General features: G+C 47.3%; 1 protein-coding gene across 4 annotated transcripts in view; it reads left to right on the top strand.

Moving 5' to 3' along the window:
• Window positions 1-23,718, top strand: part of LOC119969338 (cullin-4A) — a 187,190-nt gene that overhangs the window by 115,577 nt on the left and 47,895 nt on the right. For 2 of the 4 annotated variants that reach the window (XM_038802849.1, XM_038802851.1), the window contains 3 exons: window positions 2,887-2,994; window positions 12,807-12,920; window positions 16,551-16,656. In XM_038802849.1, the coding sequence (XP_038658777.1) occupies window positions 2,887-2,994; window positions 12,807-12,920; window positions 16,551-16,656 (328 nt within the window). The remainder of the gene's footprint in view (window positions 1-2,886; window positions 2,995-12,806; window positions 12,921-16,550; window positions 16,657-23,718) is intronic. The other 2 variants (XR_005461334.1, XM_038802850.1) reach the window with 2 other exon arrangements.

The following is a 23,718-nucleotide window of genomic DNA, read 5'->3' as shown; positions in this document are numbered from 1 at the left end:
CAATTTCTATCCCTCACAGGCTGAAACTGATGTCGGAAACCAAGCTTTGATTTATGAACTAATTCATAATCATCTGCCATTTCTGCTGCTAACCTCACAGTTTTAACCCTCTGCTCTTCCACATGAGTTCTCAATACATCAGGAATTGAATTTTTAAACTCCTCCAAAAGCATTATTTCTCTGAGAGCTTCATAAGATTGGTCTATTTTCAAAACCCTTATCCACCTATCAAAATTACTCTGTTTGAGCCTTTCAAATTATTGACCAAATTATTTCCTTAAATTTCTAAACCTTTGTCTATAGGCTTCAGGCACTAGTTCATATGCACATAAGAGGGTTTTTCACCCCCTCATACGTCCCAGATACCTCCTCCGGTAGTGATGCAAACACTTCACTAGCCCTACCTACCAGCTTTGTTTGAATCAGTAATACCCACATGTCCTGTGGCCATTTCATTTGTTTAGCTACCTTCTCAAATGAAATGAAAAAGGCTTCCACCTCCTTCTCATCAAACTTTGCAATGCTTGGACATTTTTAAATAGATTCCCACCAAGCCTTCGACTATGACGCTCTTTCTCACTATCATCGAACTGTACGTTTCCCTTTACGTCTGCCAATTTTAACTGACTCGTGTTTCATGGCCATTTTCTGAAGTTCAAACTCTCTCTCTTTATCTTTTTCCCTGATCTGTATCTCCCTTTCTCTTTCTGATTATTCTGCTAGGGCTATTCTTTCTTCTCTCTCCTTTTCTTTTTCCCCTCTCTCTCTTTTGTATTCAAGCTGCTTTAATTCTCACTCATGTTCCATTTGTTTAATTTGTACCTTAATTTTTGCCATTTCCAATGAGTCAAACTGTATCTTGGGCAACTTTAAATGCTTAGCCACCACCATAATTACCTCAGCTTTTCACATCGGGTAATGTTAACTGCAATGTTTTTGCCAAATCTAACAGTCTGCTTTTAGTCTCTGTCCGTAAGGTACTGCGTGTGACCGTCTCCACCCCAAAAACTTCAGTGCCTCTGAAAGAGCCATTGTCTACAACACACTCCCCACTTAAACTAAAATACCACATCTGAAAAGCAACCGTAATATGCTCACCCCTCACTGTCTTTATGTTCACTAAGCCAATCCAATAGATCAACTTTTATCCCCCTGTTTGTTATGGGCCAGGGTTTAGAGAACCTCAAAGTGTATCATGGAGTTCACCTGACCCACAACTTTTAATAGATTGTGGTGTAGGGAGCACACGTCCGACTCTACAGGAATGGTACAGCAGAAATGGAAAAGTATTTTTTTAAAGCAAAACAATGTTTATTCTATGAACTCAAGTTAACCTTTTTAAAACATCCAGTGAACATCTTGGCAACCATCAATTCAAATACAACCCCCAAAGAATACAACACTAAGTAATCCTTAATAAGTTCCCAAACAACATCCAGAAGACAAAAAAACACCTTTTAACAGAAGCACATCAGGTTTACATTCACTACTGAAAACATTTATAATTCTGAATTCACCAAAAGATCAAGAGATAGTCTTTTCATGGCAAAGAGATCAGTAGTACACCTGCTTTGTCTGACTTCAGCTCCAACACTGAAAACGAATCAAAAACACACCCTGCAGCAAACAGCCTAAAATGAAAGTAAAAAGCTGACAGACAGCCCAGCTCCACCCACTCGCTGACATCACTGCAGTAATAAAACACCCATTTCTTAAAGGTGCTCTCACTACAGATATTTATATACACACCCATTTATAAACACCCATTTCTTAAAGGTACTCTTACATGACAGAAGCATATTAACTAAATGGTGAGTGATTGCCCATCTCCTGAGCTGCAGTGGGTTCTGGGTATCTTAGTGCATAAATCACAAAAGGTGCAACAAGCAATTGGAAAAGCTAATGCGTTTATTGTGAGGAAAATCAATTACAAAAGTAGGAAGGTTATGCTCCAGTTATACAGGGCACTAGTGAGACCACACCTGGACTATTGTGTACAACATTGTTCTCCTTATTTAAGGAAAGATGTAAATGCATTAGAAGTAGTTCAGAGAAGGATCACCAGACTAATACCTGGAATGGGTGAGTTGTCTTATGAAGGAAGATTGGGCACCATAGGCTTGTCTCCTCTGGAGATCGGAAGTGTAAGATTTTTAAAAAAAAAGAGTACCCACTTTTTTTCAAATAATGGTCAATTTAGCGTGGCCAAACCACATACCCTGCACATCTTTTTGGGTTGTCGGGGTGAGACCAACACAGACACTGAGAGAATGTGCAAACTCTAGATGGACGGTGACCTGGGGCCAGGATCGAACCCGGGTCCTTGGCGCCGTGAGGCAGCAGTACTAAGCACTGCGCCACCAATGCCGCCCCTCAGAAATGTAAGATGCGACTTGATTGGGGTGAAGAGGATGTTTCCTTTTGTGGGAGAATCCAGAACTAGGGATCATTGATGGAGTCACCGATTTAAAACTGAGAAGAGGTGAATTTTTTTCTCCAGGCAGAGGTGGATATATTCTTGGAAAGCAAGGGGGTGATTGATCATCGGGGGTAGGTGGGCTACAGATTTGAGGTTGCTGTCAAATAAATGGTGGAGTAGGTTCAAGAGGCTGAAGAGCTACTCCTCTTGTTGGTATGTCCTGGGATCCACCCCATTATTTGTGGAATGAACTAAATCAAGATTTCTGTTCACTTGGCATCATAGATTTGGGGGGAGGCTAAATGAGGCATCCAAATTTGGAGAGCTTTGGTCTGACGTGGTAAAATGATTCACTCATTGATACATTGAATAGTTCATATTTTGCCGAGGAAGAACTTTGTGGGGTTTCACCTGTGATATGGAGAGCTGTTGTTCTTGATGTGCACATTTTATCTCCACCTTTTCAGTATATCCAAAATCAGAATGATTCAAGCAAGATAGATCTTACAGTCAATATTCTGACAATGGGATACTGGCCGACGTACACACCCATGGAAGTACATCTACCTCCTGAGGTATGTGCAATCTGATTATCATCAGTCTATTCTACGTTCATAGTCCTAATACTGGCAACTACAGCATAATCCATAACTGGGTTATCAATGTTTCCTAAAATCTTACAATTGTCAATTTACAAGTGATCTGCTCCACAGGGATTAGAGCTGGGAGCACTATCGTTCAGCATTTACATGAACAATTTGGACTTTAGAATCAAAAGTACAATTATCAAAATTTGATGAAGACCCCAAATTGGGAGCACAGTTAATGCTGAGGAAGAAGACAACAGAATACGAGAAGATGTGAATAAACTTGCAGAATGGGCATGTGAAGGGTAAATCAATTTCAGCATAGCCAAGTACGAGTTGATACATTTTGGTAGGGACGATTAAGAGGCCACATACTCTAGTGGATCAGCCATGATCTTATTAAATGGCGGGGCAGACTCCTGTTTATTATGGAAAATATATCAAAATGGGTTCCGGACGAGAGGGAGGGGTAGCCATACTATTCAGTAAGAGGACTGTCTTCATGGCGACGAGGATAGTTACGGACCCGAGGGACAGTATGTCATGGTCAGCGGTGCCCTGGATGCGGCATCAGTGGTCCTTGTTAATGTGTATGCTCCCAACTAGGACAACACGGAATTTATAAAGAAAACCATGGCGGAAATCCCCAAGAAAGACAAAAACTTGATAGAATGCTGCTCTTACAGACCCAACTCATTGCTCAATGAAGACACGAAAATAATGGCCAAAATCCCAGACAGGCGACTGGGCAGCACAGTAACACAGTGGTTAGTACAGTTGCTTCACAGCTCCAGGGACCCAAGTTCGATTCCCGGCTTGGGTCACTGTCTGTGTGGAGTCTGCACGTTCTTCCCGTGTCTGCGTGGGTTTCCTCTGGGTGCTCTGGTTTCCTCCCACAGCCCAAAGATCAGGTGGATTGACCATGCTAAATTGCCCTTAGTGTCCAAAAACAAAGGGTAGGAAGGCTTACTGGGTTACGGGGATAGATTGGAAGTGTGGACTTAACTGGGGTGCTCTTTCCAAGGGCCGGTGCAGACTCAATGGGCCGAATGGCCTCATCTGCACTGTAAATTCTATGATTCTCTGGCTTAAATGTAGAAAACAGAATTTGTGAACTGCGTACCAGAGGTGGTGGCAGAGGACCTGACGGGCTTTGTTAAGAGTAGTCAGCTAACATCAAATATCAGGGGTGGGATTCTTTGTTGGCTGGCGCCAAAACGATGCGGGTGCTGATTTGATGCCAAATCGCAATTCTCCGCCACCTCGACAGGGGCTTCAATGCGTTTCGGAAAGCACGTACAGTAAACACCGTTTGCATATCATTAGCTGGCCTGACCCGGTGTTTTCTGGGGCTTCCGCGATTCTCCACCTTCGATGGGCTGAGACCCCGACGGCGTGGTTCACTTGTACTTTTAAATATCATGAAACCGGTGTCGTGGCTGATGATGGAGTGAGAGGAGGTAGGACACGACCTTGGGCTGCCGGGCTGAACACTGGCTGGGGGGGGGGGGGGGGGGGGGCTGCCAAGGCCGGGGGAAGGTGGGGGTGACGGGGGAACAGGACGAATGGCCGGGGTGGCCCCTCATAGGACTGGGGCAGTGTCCAGACACTGAAAGCAATTGCCATGGCCTGCAAGGCAATCATAGAACATTACAGCGCAGTACAGGCCCTTCGGTCCACGATGTTGCGCCGTCCTGTGAAACCCCTCTAAAGTCCCTCTACACTATTCCCTCATCGTCCATATGTCTATCCAATGACCATTTGAATGCGTTTAGTGTTGGCGAGTCCACTACTGTTGCAGGCAGGGCATTCCACGCCCTTACTACTCTCTGAGTAAAGAACCTACATCTGACATCTGTCCTATATCTATCTCCCCTCAATTTAAAGCTATGTCCCCTTGTGCTGGACATCACCATCCGAGGAAAAAGGCTCTCACTGTCCACCCTATCTAATCCTCTGATCATCTTGTATGCCTCAATTAAGTCACCTCTTAACCTTCTTCTCTCTAACGAAAACAGCCTCAAGTCCTTCAGCCTTCCTCATATGATCTTCCCTCCATACCAGGCAACATTCTTGTAAATCTCCTCTGTACCCTTTCCAATGCTTCCACATCCTTCCTATAATGTGGCGACCAGAACTGCACACAATACTCCAAATGCGGCCGCACAAGAGTTTTGTACAACTGCAACATGACCTCATGGCTCCGGAACTCAATCCCTCTACCAATAAAAGCTAACAGACCATACGCCTTCTTAACAACCCTCTCAACCTGGGTGGCAACTTTCAGGGATCTATGGACATGGACACCGAGATCTCTCTGCTCGTCCACACTACCAAGAATCTTACCATTAGCCCAGTACTCTACCTTTCTGTTATTCCTTCCAAAATGAATCACCTCACACTTTTCTGCATTAAACTCCATTTGCCACCTATCAGCCCAGCTCTGCAGCTTATCTATGACCCTCTGTAACTTGTAACATCCTTCTGCAAGGTCCACAATTCCACCGACTTTAGTGTCATCTGCAAATTTACTCACCCATCCTTCTCCGCCCTCCTCCAGGTCATTTATAAAAATGACAAACAGCAACGGCCCCAAAACAGATCCTTGTGGCACACCACTAGTAACTGGACACCAGTCAGAGCATTTCCCATCAACCACCACTCTTTGTCTTCTATCAGCTAGCCAATTACTGATCCAAACTGCTAAATCACCCTGAATCCCATGCCTCTGTATTTTCTGCAATAGCCTACCGTGGGGAACCTTATCAAACACTTTACTGAAATCCATATACACCACATAAACTGCTTTACCCTCATCCACCTGTTTGGTCACCTTCTCGAAGAACTCAATGAGGTTTGTGAGGCACGACCTACCCTTCACAAAACCATGTTGATTATCTCTAATCAAATTATTCCTTTCCAGATGATTATACATCCTATCTCTTATAAACCTTTCCAAGACTTTTCCCACAACAGAAGTAAGGCTCACTGGCCTATAGTTACCGGGGTTATCTCTACTCCCCTTCTTGTACAAGGGGACACCATTTGCTATCCTCCAGTCCTCTGGCACTATTCCTATAGACAAAGATGACTTAAAGATCAAAGCTCAGCAATATCCTCCCGAGCTTCCCAGAGAATCCTAGGATAAATCCCATCCGGCCCAGGGGACTTATCTATTTTCACACTTTCCAGAATCGCTAACACCTCCTCCTTATGAACCTCAAGCCCTTCTCGTCTAGTATCCTGTATCTCAGTATTCTCCTCGACAACTTTGTCTTTTTCCTGTGTGAATACTGATGAAAGATACTCATTTAGCACCTCTCCTATCTTCTCGGACTCTACGCACAACTTCCCACTACTGTCCTTGATTGGCCCTACTCTTACCTTAGTCATTCTTTTATTCCTGACATACGTATAGAAAGCTTTAGGGTTATCCTTGATCCTACCTGCCAAATACTTCTCATGTCCTCGCTTGGCTCTTCTTAGCTCTCTCTTTAGAGCCTTCCTAGCTAACTTGTAACTCTCAAGCTACCCAACTGAACCATCACGTCTCATCTTCACATAAGCCTCCTTCTTCCTCTTGACAAGTGATTCAACTGCTTTAGTAACCCATGGTTCCCTCAATCGACCACTTCCTCCCTGCCTAACAGGTACATACTTATCAAGGACACGCAGTAGCTGTTCCTTGAACATGCTCCACATTTCCATTGTGTCCATCCCCTGCAGTTTTCCTCTCCAGGCGATGCATCCTAAGTCTTGCCTCATCGCATCATAATTGCCTTTCCCCCAGCAATAATTCTTGCCCTGCGGTTTATACCTATCCCTTTCCATCGCTAAAGTAAACGTAATCGAATTGTGGTCACTATCACCAAAATGCTCACCTATCTCCAAATCTAACACCTGTCCTGGTTCATTACCCAGTACCAAATCCAATATGGCCTCGCCTCTTGTTGGCCTATCTACATACTGCATCAGGAAACCCTCCTGCACACATTGGACAAAAATGGATCCATCTAAAGTACTCGAACTATAGTGTTTCCAGTCAATATTTGGAAAGTTAAAGTCCCCCATAACAACTACCCTGTTATTTTCGCTCTATTCAGAATCATCTTTGCAATCCTTTCCTCTACGTCTCTGGAACTTTTCGGAGGCCTATAGAAAAGCCCTAACAGGGTGACCTCTCCTTTCCTGTTTCTTAACTCAGCCCATACTACCTCAGTATTCGAGTCCTCATGAAATGTCCTCTCAGCCACTGTAATACTGTCCTTGACTAACAATGCCACCCCTCCCCCTCTCTTACCACCTTCCCTGAACTTACTGAAATATCTAAACCCCGGCACCTGCAACAACCATTCCTCGCCCTGCTCTATCCATATCTCCGAAATGGCCACAACATCGAAGTCCCAGGTACTAACCCATGCCGCAAGCTCACCCACCTTATACCGGATGCTCCTGGCATTGAAGTAGACGCACTTTAGACCACCTTCCTTCCTGCCGGTACACTCCTGCAACTTTGAAACATTACTCATGACCTCACTACTCTCAGCTTCTTGTGTACTGGAGCTACAATTCAGGTTCCCTGCTGAACTAGTTTAAACCCTCCCGAAGAGCATTAGCAAACCTCCCCGCGAGGATATTAGTACCCCTCTGGTCCAGGTGTAGACCATCCCGTTTGTAGAGGTCCCACCTACCCCAGAATGAGCCCCAATTGTCCAGGAATCTCAACCCTCCCTCCTGCACCATCCCTGCAGCCACGTGTTCAACTGCTCTCTCTCCCTATTCCTCGACTCACTAGCACGTGGCACGGGTAACAACCCAGAGATAATAACTCTGTTTGTTCTAGCTCTAAGTTTCCACCCTAGCTCCCTGAATTCCCGCCTTACATCCCTATCCCTTTTCCTACCTATGTCGTTGGTACCTATGTGGACCACGACTTCGGGCTGCTCCCCCTCCCCCTTAAGGATCCCGAAAACAAGATCTGAGACATCGCGGACCCTGGCACCTGGGAGGCAACACACCAACCGCGAGTCTCTCGTTCCCACAGAATCTCCTATCTATCCCCCTAACTATGGAGTCTCCAATGAGTAATGTTCTACTCCTTTCCCCCCTTCCTTTCTGAGCAACAGGGACAGACTCTGTGCCAGAGATCTGCACCCCATGGCTGACCCCTGGTAAGTCCCCCCCCCCCCCCCAACAGTATCCAAAGCGGTATACCTGTTACTAAGGGGAACGACCACAGGGGATCCCTGTACTGACTGCTTACCACCAGCCCCTCTCACCGTCACCCATCTATCTTTATTCTTTGGCGTAACTACCTCCCTGAAGCTTCTATCTATGACCCCCTCTGCCTCCCGAATGATCCGAAGTTCATCCAGCTCCAGTTCCCTAACACGGTTTTTGAGGAGCTGGAGTTGGGTGCACTTCCCACAGATGAAATCAGCAGGGGCACTGACGTCGTCCCTCACCTCAAACATTCTGCAGGAGGAGCATTGTACAGCCTTCCCTGACATCACCTCTAGATTTAAAAAAAACAAGAAAAAGAAGAGCTTACCTGATATTCCCTCAAATCCTGCTCCCGCTGAAAGGTAAGCAAATTTAAAGGCACTTACTCACCTTCACGACAGGCCCCTGCTCCCGCTTCCCAACGACCGTGGTTTTTTTTTTGGTTAGAGGAGGAGGTACTGACGAAGTGTTTCGGGTTTAACTGTCACTTAACAACAGCCCCTCCACAAACCACCTTCTAATTAGGCTGACCGCACTGCACGTATGCAAATTTCCCCGGAACAGCCAATCAGTAGCTCTGCTCTGCTGCCCTCTGCTGGATGCTTGCCTTCACTCAAACTCCTCGGGTCTCCTTCGCAGGTACACATTCAAATTAGGCTGACCGCATTGCCCGTATGCAAATTTCCCCAGAACAGCCAATCAGTAGCTCTGCTCTGCTGGATGCTTGCCTTCACTCAAACCCTTGGGTCTCCTTCGCAGGTACACCTTCAAATTAGGCTGACCGCACTGCACGTATGCAAATTTCCCCGGAACAGCCAATCAGTAGCTCTGCTCTGCTGCCCTCTGCTGGAGAGCACGCCCCACTGACAACCCATCTTGGCCCATGGTTCTGCCAGAGTGACACCCGCGATACCCTCCTCCCCACCGGCTTCCATCTGCCGGGGGACCACCCAGGAACACAGTACACCCTATGGGGGAGCCAGGCAGGGGTCGCAGAGGTACCACTGGCAATGGCAGTGGAGCATATGGTAGCCCTGGCAGCAGGGGTGGGCACCAGGGAGTGTGGCATTTGGGGGTTGGGGTTGGGGGGGGAGACCTGTGGGGGCACAGTGCCAACTGTGGCCACCATATCCATTGGACCTGGTTGGGCACGGGGGGGTAAGCACCATGCAAATATGTTGGACTTTCACCTCCTGAAGACAATAAATATTGGAATTCAACCAGCAACTGGGCAGCACGGTAGCATTGTGGATAGCACAATCGCTTCACAGCTCCAGGGTCCCAGGTTCGATTCCGGTTAGGGTCACTGTCAGTGCGGAGTCTGCGCATCCTCCCCGTGTGTGCGTGGGTTTCCTCCGGGTGCTCCGGTTTCCTCCCACAGTCCAAAGATGTGCAGGTTAGGTGGATTGGCCATGATAAATTGCCCTTAGTGTTGGGTGGGGTTACTGGGTTATGGGGATAGGGTGGAGTTGTTGACTTTGGGTAGGGTGCTCTTTCCAAGAGCCGGTGAAGACTCGATGGGCTGAATGGTTTCCTTCTGCACTGTAAATTCTATGATAACTCCATCTCTGTCTCAGCCCATTGGCTGCTGAAACCTTCATTCATGCCTCTGTTATCTTTAGACATAGCTATTCCAATGCTCTCCTAGTTGGCATTGGTTCTCCCAATCTCCATAAACTTGAATTCCTGAAATCTCCGCTGACTGAAAATTTATAGTTGGCGCCTGTTGACTGTAATAGACCAGTTAATTATGTTAATAATTAACCTGCCCGCTGCTTGCAGGTGCAGAGCTGTCACCCCAGAGATGGGACGATGCCAGCCGGTGCGATGAAATTCTAGGCCCATTGGCCTCATGTCTGCCTCTGCTGGGCTTCCAAAATCCAGCCCATTATATTTCTAAAGAGCTCTAACCTATTGGAGATTAAACAAAAAAGAATAGGTTTATTTTCTATTGTCAGCCTATGTTGGTTCATGTTTGGATTGGATTTCTTTATTGTCATATGTACCGAGATGCAGTGAAAAGTATTTTTCTGCGAGCAGCTCCAACAGATCATTTAGTGTATGAAAAGAAAACAAAAATACATTAAAGGGCGACACAAGGTCCATAATATAACCACATAAACACCAGCATCGGGTGAAGCATACAAGGGTGCAGTATTAATCAGGTCAGTCCATAAGAGGGCCGTTTAGTGGTCTGGTAACAGCAGGGAAGAAGCTGTTTTTGAGTCTGTTCGTGCTTGTTCTCAGACTTTTGTATCTCCTGCCTGATGGAAGAAGTTGGAAGAGTGAGTAAGCCGGGTGGGAGGGGTCTTTGATTATGCTGCCCACTTTCCCCAGGCAGCGGGAGGTGTAGTTGGAGTCAATGGATGGGAGGCGGGTTTGTGAGATGGACTGGGCTGTGTTCATGGCTCTCTGTAGTTTTGTGCAGTCTTGGGCTGAGCAGGAAATGGGCGTCACGTCGGTCCGCGGAGAATTTCGCCCCAGATTTCTAACAGGGCTGGACAGACTCAATTCAGGGAGGATGCTTTCCCTGGTTGGGGAATCTAGAACCAGGGGACAGTCTCAGGATACAGGGCAGACCATTTGGGACTGAGATGAGGAAACTTCTTCACTCAAAAGGGTAGTGAACCTGTGGAATTCTCTACCACAAGACTGTGGAGCCCGAGTCACTGAATGTACTCAAGAAAGAGATAGATCATTTTTTTAGACTTTAATGGCATCAAGGGGTAAGGGGAGAAAGCGGGAATATGGGTTTGAGATCGAGGATCAGCCAAGAACATATTGAATAGCGGAGCAGGCTCAAAGGGCCAAATGCTCCTAGTTTTTATGAAATTGTTTTATTCTTTAATGCTTCTGGGGAGAATAACAAAGCTCTGCCCTTCAGAGGAAAAGGATGACTGAAGATTTATTGGAGTTTGTTTAAAACAATGAGTGGTTTTGATGGTGTCAAGAAGGAAAAATTGTTTTCATTGGCCGAAAAGTTGGTTGCGAGGGGACACAAATTTAAGATAATTGGCAAAAGATAGAGGATTTTGTGCAGCAACTGATCTGGTTGTGATCTGCAATGCACTGTGTGAAAGGGGGCAAATATGTGTGCAATTTGTAGAGGTGTGTAAACATAATAGGGTAATTATATTAGGTGAATTCAACTTTCCCATTTTAATTGAGATAGGTACTGTGTTAAGGGCTTAGGTGGATTGGCGTTCTTAAAATGTTTACGTGAGAACTTTTTAGCTCAATATGTAGTGGGTTCAACAAGGGAAGTTGCAGTGCTGGGCCTAATTCTGGGGAATTAAGCCAGAGAAGTGCTTGATGTGTTGGTGAGGGAGCATTTTGGTGATAGCGACCACAGCATGATACAATTTAAGTTTGTTATGGACAAAGATATGGACAAGTTGCAAAAGAAAAATGGTTTTGGATTGGGGAAAGCGTATTTTAGTAAAATAAGGTTGGATCTGGCCAAGGTAGACTGGAAAGAATTACTTGTGGGGAAATCTACAGGAGAGCAGTGGGAGGGCATTCAAAAAGAAAATTTGACAGATGGTCAAATGGCAGATAACTGGCTGATGAAATTTAACTCTGAAATGTGTGAGGTGATACACTTTGGAAGGAGCAATGTACAAGGATTTATTAAATGAATGGCATGACACTGGGAAGTACCGAGGAACAAAGGGACCAAGGCATGTTTGTCCATTGATCTCTGAAGGCAGAAGGGCAGGTTAATGGGGTGGTGAAAAAGGCATATGGGACACATTCCTTTACCAATTGAGGTATGGATTACAAAAGCAGGTAGGTCATGTTGGAGTTGTACAGAACTTTGGTGAGGCCACAGCTGGACTACTGCGTACATTGTGGTCACCACATTATAGGAAGGATATGATTACATGGAGGGAGTGCAGAGGCGATTCACCAGGATGTTGCCTGGGATGGAACATTTAAGTTATAAAGAGATGTTGGATAGGCTTGGGTTGTTTTCTCTGGAGCAGAGATGACTGAGGGGCAACCTGGTCGAGGTGTACAAAATTAGGAGGAGCACGGACTAGGGTGGAAAAGGGAGCAGCTGTTTCCCTTAGTTGAAGGGTCAGTTACGAGGGAAAAGTTCAAGGTCAAGGTTGGGGGGTTTAGGGGGATTTGAGGAAAAGCTTTTTTACCCAGAGGGTGGTGACGGTATGGAATGGACTGTCTGAAGGATGGTAGAGGCAAGTTGCCTTAAAATCCTTTTTTTTAAAAATAATTATCTGGATGAGCACCTGGCACATCATAACAGTCAGGGCTATGGGCCAAGTGCTGACAAATGAGATTCAATAGGTAGGTCAGGTGTTTTTCATGTATCGGTGCAGACTCGATGGGCCGAAGGGCCTCTTTTGTGCTGTATTATTCTGGGATTCTGTGAGGTGGAAGTAGATTTAACAATAACTTTCAAAGAGACTTGAATAAATACTAAAGTGGTAAATATGCAGAGTGATGAGGAAAAGGTAGATCTCCGTCAAGCAGTTGGCACAATGGCCTATTGCTGTGTGAATGAATGTGACATCCAGACTTCATTGCACTTGTAATATTTAAATATATGTTTTTAGATGATAAAATTGCAGGAGGTATTTAAGACATTTTACCTCGGAAAACACAGTGGCAGGAAACTACAGTGGCAGCCGACATTAGGACATTCTGTTTTGAAAGCAGAGTTCAAAGAGGTGAGACTTTAATTATCAGAAATTATTTTTTATCCATATATATTGTTGTGGTGTTCATTTGATGAAAACAATGGTGACTGGGGTACTGGAATTTGGAGATGCGAGTTATCTAACACAATGAAAATAAAACTTTTGCAGCTCAATATTATTAACTTGTTTCAAAATTAACTTGCTTTGTTCCTTTTAACAGGCAAAATTAAAAGCACTTTTTTGTTTATCTATTTTGTGGTGGGGAGGGGCACAGCAACTCCTTTCACCCACTCCTTCTTTGGTTGTAGCAAAGGTTTTCAATTTGAAAAGGATACTGCACTGCTAATTCAGTATGCACTTGACTGTGTGCAGTGTGCAAGAATTAAGCCGAGGACATATTATTGAGTTGATTTTATTGTGCCAAAACCCCACCAAGGTGAAAATATTGAAAATATATAAATATGTCCTACTTCCCACTAAAATGTGCCACCACATGTTCAAACTCCAAGCTTGCAGAAAGGAATTCAACTTTATACTGTTTCACGTGTTAACTGTGGCTGAGTTTAAAGTACAGATTAGATAAAAAGGGAAGTCAATAAGAGTTTATTGGATCCAAGGCACTGAACATAGAACATTACAGCGCAGTACAGGCCCTTCGACCCTCGATGTTGCGCCGACCTGTAAAACCACTCTAAAGCCCATCTACACTATTCCCTTATCGTCCATATGCCTATCCAATGACCATTTGAATGTGTTTAGTGTTGACGAGTCCACTACTGTTGCAGGCAGGGCATTCCACGCCCTTACTACTCTCTGAGTAAAGAACCTACCTCTGACATCTGTCCTACATCTATCTCCCCTCAATTTAAAGCTATGTCCCCTCGTGCTGGACATCACCATCTGAGGAAAAAGGCTCTCAATGTCCACCCTATCTAATCCTCTGATCATCTTGTATGCCTCAATTAAGTCACCTCTTAACCTTCTCTCTAACGAAAACAGCCTTAAGTCCTTCAGCCTTTCCTCGTAAGATCTTCCCTCCATACCAGGCAACATCCTTGTAAATCTCCTCTGTACCCTTTCCAATGCTTCCACATCCTTCCTATAATGCGGCGACCAGAACTGCACGCAATACTCCAAATGCGGCCGCACCAGAGTGGTTCTCAGCTGAGGCAATGGTTTTTCAGACATGGCTGGTATGTCCTTTTTCTCTTGGAAACACTTGTAGAAATCCAGAGCATGCATTAAAGAGTCTCTGCTGTAGGAAAGTAGTCACGCTTTAACTCCGCTTTAACAGGGTTCAAAAATTAGATGGAATATTATCGAGAGGTGGCAAGAGACAGCCGTTCATTCCAGCAACTAGAATATTTCTGCCAAATCCAATCCCATCCACACACGAGGTAGCATTGCATGACCTCTTTCTCTGTTGACTGTATATTGTAAAAGGACATTGAGCAGCTCATGTCTGGCAGAACTCCTTGATGACCAAAATGTAACATTTATGATGTTCTAGCAAATAACTCCTGAATGGTGCATTCTTCCATTTGGATGAGATAGGAAGGAAGCTTTTTACACCTTCAGGGAAGTCGTGATCTCTGGGTCCTCCATGGACACTATGGCCAGGATTCTCCGAAATCCCAGCCAAGTGTTGACATCGGCGTCAAAACAATCGCGAGCGATGTCGGTGTCAACGGGTCTCCAGGCCCAGTCATTCTCCTTTTCCTCTGGGTCTAGCACGATGCCAGAGTGCTGTGCGCTGCTGTGGCGCCGAAAGCCGGCCATACATGGCTGGCGCGGGTCCGCGCATGCATGGCATGGCCGGAGCGGGTGCGTGCCACAGCCGGCGCAGGTCCGCACATGCGCGTCAAGGCCAGCTTTGTGTCACATGACCGAGCCCTACAGGGCCCCGGCATGGAGGACCATAGCGTGGCGCCCCCCCACCACTCCTCTCCAGCAAGACGGCCCCCGCAGCCAGAACAGCGAAGTCCTGCCGGACAGGACCATACGCGAATGACACCGGCGGAACTCAGTGGACACTCAGCCCGTCAAACATGGAAAATCACCGTGGGGGCCGCTTTCATCGGCTGCCGATTCTCCGGTCGTGGAGCGGCATGGTGGGATTCGCCCCCCCCCCCCCCCCCCCCCTTCTCCGACCTGGCACGGGCTCAGAGAATCCCACCCTTTGTCTCCATGGCTTAGAATGTGGCTACTCAAATGCAAATTGACAGCCAATTTAAAGCATTGCCTTTGTGTTCAGTGAAGTGACTCGTTTTTAAAAATATGTGAAACCAGCCGATGAGATCTATATCACACATCTTCATAATGTGGAGATGCCGGCATTGGGCTGGGGTATGCACAGTAAGAAGAATTGCAACACCAGGTAAAGTCCAACATGTTTGTTTCAAACACTAGCTTTCGGAACACTGCTCCTTCATCTGAGGAAGGATGTCCTTTTGTGCTCAACTCCTTGTAGAGTTCATTCACATGAAACTGAGATGTACAGTACATTTATTGATCTATCAACCACCCTTTCATTCGCAGTTGCTTCATTCAACTCATCTGATAATTAAGAATTTTTGCAAGACTTTTGCAAGACACTTTCTGCATTGTATTTCTCAGTTCAGCTGGTTGAATGATTACATTTTTAGACGGTGTTAATAAAGTAAATATTGGACCATAATATATTGGATTTGGAGGGTACTCCAAAGCTTCACTGGGGGATCCCTCTCGGAGGTTCCCATGCGAGGGTTTACCTGGCAGTTATCTAGAAGAGCTGACTTTGCCAGGACAATTGCGCAGGACTGGGAATCCCCTCACAAAGCAATTTCAATCACAAACTTCGGAAGATTCTGCCAGTTTTACCCTCCTAGGTACTGTGAAAGATATAGAGGGGAAAATTGCACTTCTAACTTCAGAGCAACTATTTTAAACACCCAAACTGAGCCCCACACGGTACACCCCACATACTCCCATCAACCCGACCTGAACGACAGGGGCCCAAGCGCACCTGCCCACATGCCCACCCCACGCACTCCCAAATCCCCTTCCATAATGTCCAGATCCCACTGCACTGTTGGCAGAAGCCCCACATCTCATTCACTTACCTTGGTTGGTGCAGACTTGATAGGCCAAATGATCTCCTCCTGACTTGTAGGGATCTTATGAGTCTTCTCCCTTTCAATGGGACCTTTAAACTCATCAGCTTTACTGCAGCTAGTGCTATAAGAAAGGGCCCGTATCCTCCTTTGCTCTGCTCCTTTTACACGTCGCCGCTGGAACCAGGGACGCACTTCACTTCTTCAGCCTCACCAGTCAGTTAGGAAGGTCTGGCAAGACGGCCACTTTCCATTTCACACACAGGTCTGTCGCTGCAGAGTCACTTTGAGGATGTTGGGGGCCATTATGTACATTTAATCATGTATGTTAAAATGTTTCCAATATTTATCTTTGTATGTTTCATGTATGATATATTAACAAATAATGAACAATATATTGATATAAGTACTGATGGAGTTTGACTGTTTCGTTGTATTCTGTAGAAGCAATAGTGAGATTGTTCCTCAAACTTTATAGATTTGAGCCTCGGTTAGTAAAAAAAATTGCAGCCCAAAGTTATGTTGCTCCCATTCGATCCCATTAGTGTTTCTTCAATGTGCATTCTAGGGTAAAAGGGAGCTACAAGTTTCACTCTTCCAGACCTTGGTACTGCTAATGTTCAACGAGGGCAATGAATTCAGTATGGAGGAAATCAAGACTGCAACTGGCATAGGTATGGAAATAATTCAAAAGGTTGAGTTGACAGTTTAATTTTTGCTGCACAGTTGCACTGGAACTTGGAATGCCGATAAAGCTAGCATTCCAAATTTAGAACACTGGTAGTGTAAAGAGGCAAGATATATATGAAGCTGCTGCTTGATCTGTCACTGACTCATAGCAACTGAGTAGTTACTGTAGCTAGTCTCAACACAGCCAGAATTCAGCAATTGATTAAACTACCTAATCAGGTTTTTGTACTGCTCATTTTCTTTAGCTGCATTTTTATCAAAGCTGGTCTCAAATGATATGTATTGCAATAAGGTGGCTTGCCTGTTTTGTGCTCTGTATTTTCTATTTGAACAGAAACTGGATACTGCAGGATAAAAAAGCAAATAGAATATTTTATAACGAGTTTAACTGCCTAATGGGAAGTTCTCCGAATCTGCTATTATAATGATCATTGTCAAAGCTGTGCCAGTCAGCAGCAATCTTCTGGTGGTGGGTAGCAGCCCATTAGATTCGAGATCATAACCCATGGAAAAGGACAAGGGTGGGCCTGAGATCAAAGTTCTAAACTGGGGGAAGGCCGATTTTAATCGGGTCAGATATGATTTGGCCAGAGTGGACTGGGTGCAGACACTTCGGGTAAGTCTGTGACAGAACAGTGGGACACATACAAGGAAATAGGGAGACCACATGGATCGATTGGAGCAGCAGTTGGATGCACCTAGGAGCATGCAGGTGCAGAAAGCAAAAATCAAGAAAAAAAATGGGACCAACAAGTCCAGTGAGCCCCAGATATCATGGATATACAGCATTGGATAAGGAGAAAAAGGGAGGCTTATGCCAGACATCGAGGGCTCAAAAGTCCGAGAGGCGGATATTAGAGTGCTAAAGTGGGAGTGACTGAGGGAGTTTGGTGATTGAAGGAGCAAGGTGCTCCTTTCATTTCCTACATTTCTTCAAAGAGCGTGAAAGGAGTCGGGCATTTACAAAGAGTGCAGCTGACTGGGAACAGAGTTGGAGGGTGGAGTTCTAGCTGGTGAGTAACTGACAGCAGGTGAAAAAAGCTGTAAAAGTGACATCACAGGAAAATTGTGACCGCTGGTCAGGATTCGACACTCCATTTGAAGATAAAACATTGTTAAACTAATTACATTTAATTACTTAATGATAAGTAGAGTATCTAAACCAGAGGCAGGGGATTACTGTATTTAGTATTTTACATTTATTGTAGAAATCTAGTGCTAGGAAGCATATTTTAATTTGATAAGTATTTATTTTTAAATTAATTTATTAATTAGCTGTAGAAATGTCCGTCAGAGGGGTAAAATGCTTCACTTGTGATTTGTGGGAGGCACGTGAAGCTTCCAGCATTCCGGACAATTGCATCAGCAGGAAGTGCACTCAATTGCAACTCCTCACAGAACACATGGATCGATTGGAGCAGCAGTTGGGTGCTCTTAGGAGCATGCAGGTGGTGGAAAGCATCATATACAGGAGTTTCAGAGACATGGTTACACCCAAGGTGCAGGCAATTAGATGGGTGACCGTTAGAAGAGGCAGGCCGTCAGTGCAGGAGTCCCCTGTGACTGTCCCTCTCTCTAACCAGCAGTGCAACTCCCCACCAACAATAAGCAGTAATGAATATAATGTCAATCCCCATATCAACAACGATCCCATCCTCTCACCAACCACCAAACAACTGCCTGCATGTGAACATAAACAAATAACAGAAAGGAATCAGGAACTACCCATAGCCACCATTAACACATATAAACCCCTCTTCCAAACCCCCCCTCACTCATGTTCGATGTTATCCAATTCTTGAAAGTGCATAATGAATAACGCCCATGAATGGTAGAACCCCTCCATCCTTCCCTTCAGTTCAAACTTAACCTTCTCAAGAGTCAAGAATTCCATCAGGTCCCCCGCCACACTAGGGCAAAGGATGGAGAGGCTGCTCTCCATTCGAACGGGATCCGCCTTCGGGCAATCAACGAGGCAAAGATTACAACATCTGCCTCTGCACCCGTTTCCAACCCCGGCTGGTCCGACACCCCAAATATGGCCAGCCGAGGGCCCGGGTCTAGATTCACGTGTACCACTTTAGAGATTACTCTAAAAACCTCCTCCCAGTAATCCTCAAGCTTTGGACAGGACCAAAACATATGAACGTGATTTGCGCCCCCCCCCCCTAACGTTAACACACATCTTCTATCCCCTCAAAGAGCCAGTTCATCCAGGCCCTTGTGAGGTGTGATCTATATACCACCCTCAGCTGTATCAGCCCCAACCTCATGCACGAGCTGGAGGCGTTCACTGTCCGGAGCACCTCACACCAGACCCCCTCCTCCATATCCTCTCCCAACTCTTCCTCCCACTTTGCATTGATCCCTTCCAGTGGTGCCTTCTCTTCCAAAATTGCGCCGTAAACCACCAACACTTACCCCCTTCTCTAGTCCCCTTGTCGGCAGCACCTCCTCCAGCAACGTGGAGGCCGGCTCCTCTGGGAAGCTCTGTCTCCTTCCTGGCAAAATCTCGAACCTGTATGTATCTAAACATTTCCCCTGCTCCAACCCATACTTCACTCCCAGCTCCTTCAATCCTGCAAACCGACCCCCAAGAAACAAATCTTTTAGCGTCTTAATCCGCTTCTCCTCCCATTTCCGAAAATTTCCATCCCACTTCCCAGGTTCAAATCTGTGGTTTCCCCCAAATCGGCATTTCCCTTGACCCTGCCCCCAACCCCAAGTGTTGGCGAAACCACCTCCAGATTCTTAATGAAGCTATTACTACCAGACTCTCTGTGTATTTCCCCAGGGCCGTCGGGAGCAGCGCTGCTGCTAACGCCTTCAATCCCGACCTCCTACACAAACTGTCCTCCATTCTGACCCACTGGAATCAACCCCTCTGATCCAGCTCTGCACCTTCTCCACATTCGCTGCCCAGTAATAATACATCAGGTTCAGAAGACCCAAACCCCCTGCCTGCCTTCCCCTCTGTAGCAGCACCTTTCTAACTCTGGCCACCTTCCCTCCCAACATGAACGAGGTAATCATTCCTTCAGTCTCTCAAAAAAATGACTTTGGCAGGAAAATCGGCAGGCATTGGAGAATAAACGGAAATCGCGGCAGCACATTCATTTTAACCGCCTGTACCTGACCCGCCAGTGACAGAGGGAGACCATCCCACCTTGCTAGACCCTCGCCGAGACAACACAAAATACTCACTCTTGTCTAGATTTAATTTGTACCCCGAGAAAGATCAAAACGCCCGAAGCAGCTCCAACATTCCCCCTATTCACACCCTCGGTTCCGACATGTATAACAAAAAGTCATCAGCATATAAGGGCACCCTATGCTCTATTCCACTCCACACACCCCCACCCCCCCCGGCTCTATCCCTTTCCATACCCCCAAACTTCTTAACGCGATGGCCAATGGCTCAAGCGCGAGTGCGAACAGCGGGGGGGGGGGGGGGGGGGGGTAGGATATCCCTGCCTAGTCCCATGGTGGAGAGAAAAGTACCTCGAGCTGATGTTATTTGTGCAGGCACTCGCCCTCGGCTCCTTATATAGTAGCTTTACCCAGTCCACAAATCTTGGTCCAATCCCAGAACACTCCAGAACTGCCATCAGGTACCCCCATTCTACCCGGTCAAACGCTTTTTCGGCGTCCAATGCCACAACCTTCCCCTCTGCCGGTGCCATAACCACGTTCAATACCCTCCTAATGTTCGAAAAGAGCTGCCTCCCTCTCACAAACCCCGTCTGATCTACACCTATCACCTTCAGGAGGCACTCTTCCAGCTTACCTGCCAGTAGCTTCGCCAATACTTTTGCGTCCACGTTTAAAAGTGATATGGGCCTATACGACCCACACTCCGTTGGATCCTTATCTTTTTTAAGCAACAGGGAAATTGATGCCTGCCCCAAAGTTTGTGGTAAAACCCCCCTCCCTATTGCCTCCTCAAAAATCCCCACCATCAGGAGTGCCAGCTTATCCTTGAATTTTTTATAATATATCACCGGAACTATTTGGGGCCTCACGGTAGCATGGTGGTTAGCATCAATGCTTCACAGCTCCAGGGTCCCAGGTTCGATTCCCGGCTGGGTCACTGTCTGTGTGGAGTCTGCACGTCCTCCCCGTGTGTGCGTGGGTTTCCTCCGGGTGCTCCGGTTTCCTCCCACAATCCAAAGATGTGCGGGTTAGGTGGATTGGCCATGCTAAATTGCCCGTAGTGTAAGGTTAATGGGGGGATTGTTGGGTTATGGGTATACGGGTTACGTGGGTTTAAGTAGGGTGATCATTGTTCGGCACAACATCGAGGGCCGAAGGGCCTGTTCTGTGCTGTACTGTTCTATGTTCTATGTTCTAAACCCATCCGGCCCTGCCACCGTCCCTGACTGCATCCTCCCAATCGCATCTTTTATCTCCTGCTCCACTATCGCTCCTTCTAATGTAGCCCTGTCCCCCTCCCCTAGCCTCAGGTACTCCAACCCATCTAGAAATTCCTGCATCTCACGGTCTCCCCCAGGTGGCTCTGACCTGTACAACCTCTCATAGAATTCCACAAAGACCTTGTTAATCAGATCCGGAGCCACCACCAACCTCCCAGCCCTGTCCCGCACCTGAACAATTTCCCTTGCTGCCGGCTCCCTCCGAAGCTGACCTAACAAAAATCCTGCCTTCTCTCCATGCTCGTAAACTGCACCCCTTGCCCGCCTCAGTTGGCGCATTGTCTTTCTGGTAGATAGTCGGTCAAAGCTCGCCTGTAGTTCCTTCCTCTTTACAACTTCGCTAGGTTCCCATCTTCTACATAACTCCTATCTATCTCCAGCATCACATCTATTACCCTCTGCCACTCCAACCTCTCCTCTTTGTCCACCCTGGCCTTAAATGAGATCACTTCACCCCTCACCACCGCCATTAGAGCCTCCCAGACAACTGCCTTCAACACCTCACCCGTACAGTTGAAACCTACATATTCCTTAATTACTTTTTCAATTTTAGATACAGATATAGAACAGTACAGAACAGGCCCTTCGGCCCTCGATGTTGTGCCGAGCATTGTCCGAAACCAAGATCAAGCTATCCCACTCCCTGTCATTCTTGTGTGCTCCATGTACCTATCCAATAACCGCTTGAAAGTTCCTAAAGTGTCCGACTCCACTATCACAGCAGGCAGCCCATTCCACACCCTAACCACTCTGAGTAAAAAAACCTACCTCGCGTTTCCGGTGGCGGCGATGTACGAGTGAGCCGCACATTCGGTGGGCTCTCACTCCGGCGGGCCTGAACAACTGTTTCCCCGCGATAGCGGGACCACGGAGGCGGCAGAAAGGCTGCCGGGAACAGAAGAGGAGAGTGGGCTGCAGAAGATGAAAGTGTAGGAGGCCAGCAGGTGAGGAGGAAGGAGAGAGAGACGGAGGAAAGGAGGAAGCTGACCTGCAGGGTAAGATGGCGGACCCACGGACCTTCCTTCCTCCAGGACAAAGGGAGAAAAAAAAAGTTTGGAGTTGCTGAGGAGGGACAGCTTGGACCCACTTCAGATGCCCAGGAGATAAAATTGAAGGAGCTGGGCGAAGGAAAGCGGCAGCGGAGGCGCTGAGGAGCGGGCTGCGGCACATGGAACAGTGGGATTCCAGAAAGCAGAAGAAGAAGGAGAAAAAGGGACAGAGACAAGGACCGGAAGAAAATTACCTGGGACCTAAGATGGCGGACACACGGACCCCGGACTCAGCAATCCAGCTGGCGCTGGATAACATGCTCCAGGTAATGAAGTCCAGTTTTGAAGCGCTGAAGCGGGACAGCTTGGACCCAATCCAGAAAGCGGTGGATCAGCTGAACCAGAGGCTGGACGCCCAGGATGTTAAAGTTAAGGAGCTGGGAGAGGCGGTGGAGGAGCAGGCGGATGCGCAAACGGTTGCAGCGCTAGAAGTGGACGGCCTGAAAGAGCGGCAGAGAAGACTGCTGGACAGAGTGGAGGAGCTGGAGAATAGAGTCCGCAGGAACAATCTGAGGATGGTCGGCCTCCCGGAGGGGCGGAGGGAGCTGATGCTGCAGCGTTTGTAGCAGACCTGCTGAAGCAGCTGATGGGGGCCGAAGCCTTTCCGCGACCGCTGGAGCTGGAGGGGGCACACAGGGTGCAGGCAAGGCAGGGGCGGCCGGGCGGACCCCCCCGCCCGATGGTGATTAGGTTCCACAGGTTCGTGGACAAGGAGCGGGTGCTGCAGTGGGCAAAGAGCGCCAGGAGCAGCACGTGGAATAACAGTGTTCTCCGCATCTATCAGGACCTAAGCCAGGAGGTGGCTCGGCGGCGAGCAGCCTTTAAGAATGTCAAGGAGGTGCTGTTCAAGAAGCACGTGAAGTTTGGTCTGCTGTTCCCAGCTCGGCTATGGGTCACGCACCAGGGTCAACACCACTACTTTTCCGAGCCCGAAGAAACGATGGATTTTGTGAGGGACCTGGGGCTGGTCCTGAAAGGAGGCCCCAAGGACGTGAGTTAGGGCCCGAGGATTTCTGTGGGGAGGAACGCCGAATGTGCCTGGACTGCTGCTCAACGGTTTGCTGGGCCAAAGGGGCCAAGCGGAACATTTGAGACTCTTTCCTTTGTTCATGGACATTTATGTGCTTTTTCTCTTTTTTCTGTGGTTTTTCCCTTTTTTTTTCCTGTTTGGGCTTTTTGTGCAGCTCGCGGAAGACACTGGAGCCGGCTTGCCCCAGTGGGTGGGGAGGAGGGCAGGGAAACAAGGGGAATGGGACAGGAAGGCGCCGGAGTGTTGAGTCACCGGGCTAGCAGATTGGCTAGTCAAGGAAGTCAGATGGGGGGGAAAGTTACAGCCAGTAGATGGCAGGGGTGGGGGTATCGGGGGATGGGGTTAGGGGAGGGGGGGGGTTGTTCTGCTGACGGGAGAGGGACTTGAAATAGGCACTGGAAAGGAGGTCGAGGGTGGAGGCAGCTATAGGGCGGGCCAGGAAGGGCGCGACGCACGGGTCAGGGGCCGGCCCGAGAGAGGCTATGGCTGACCGGCGGCGTGGGGGGGGTGGGATGTGCCCCCCGACCAGGCTGA

Source organism: Scyliorhinus canicula, chromosome 7, assembly GCF_902713615.1.
Source record: "Scyliorhinus canicula chromosome 7, sScyCan1.1, whole genome shotgun sequence".
NCBI lineage: Eukaryota > Metazoa > Chordata > Chondrichthyes > Carcharhiniformes > Scyliorhinidae > Scyliorhinus > Scyliorhinus canicula.
The sequence above is the reverse complement of the archived record's forward strand: the minus strand, read 5'-3'. Positions and strand labels throughout refer to the sequence as shown.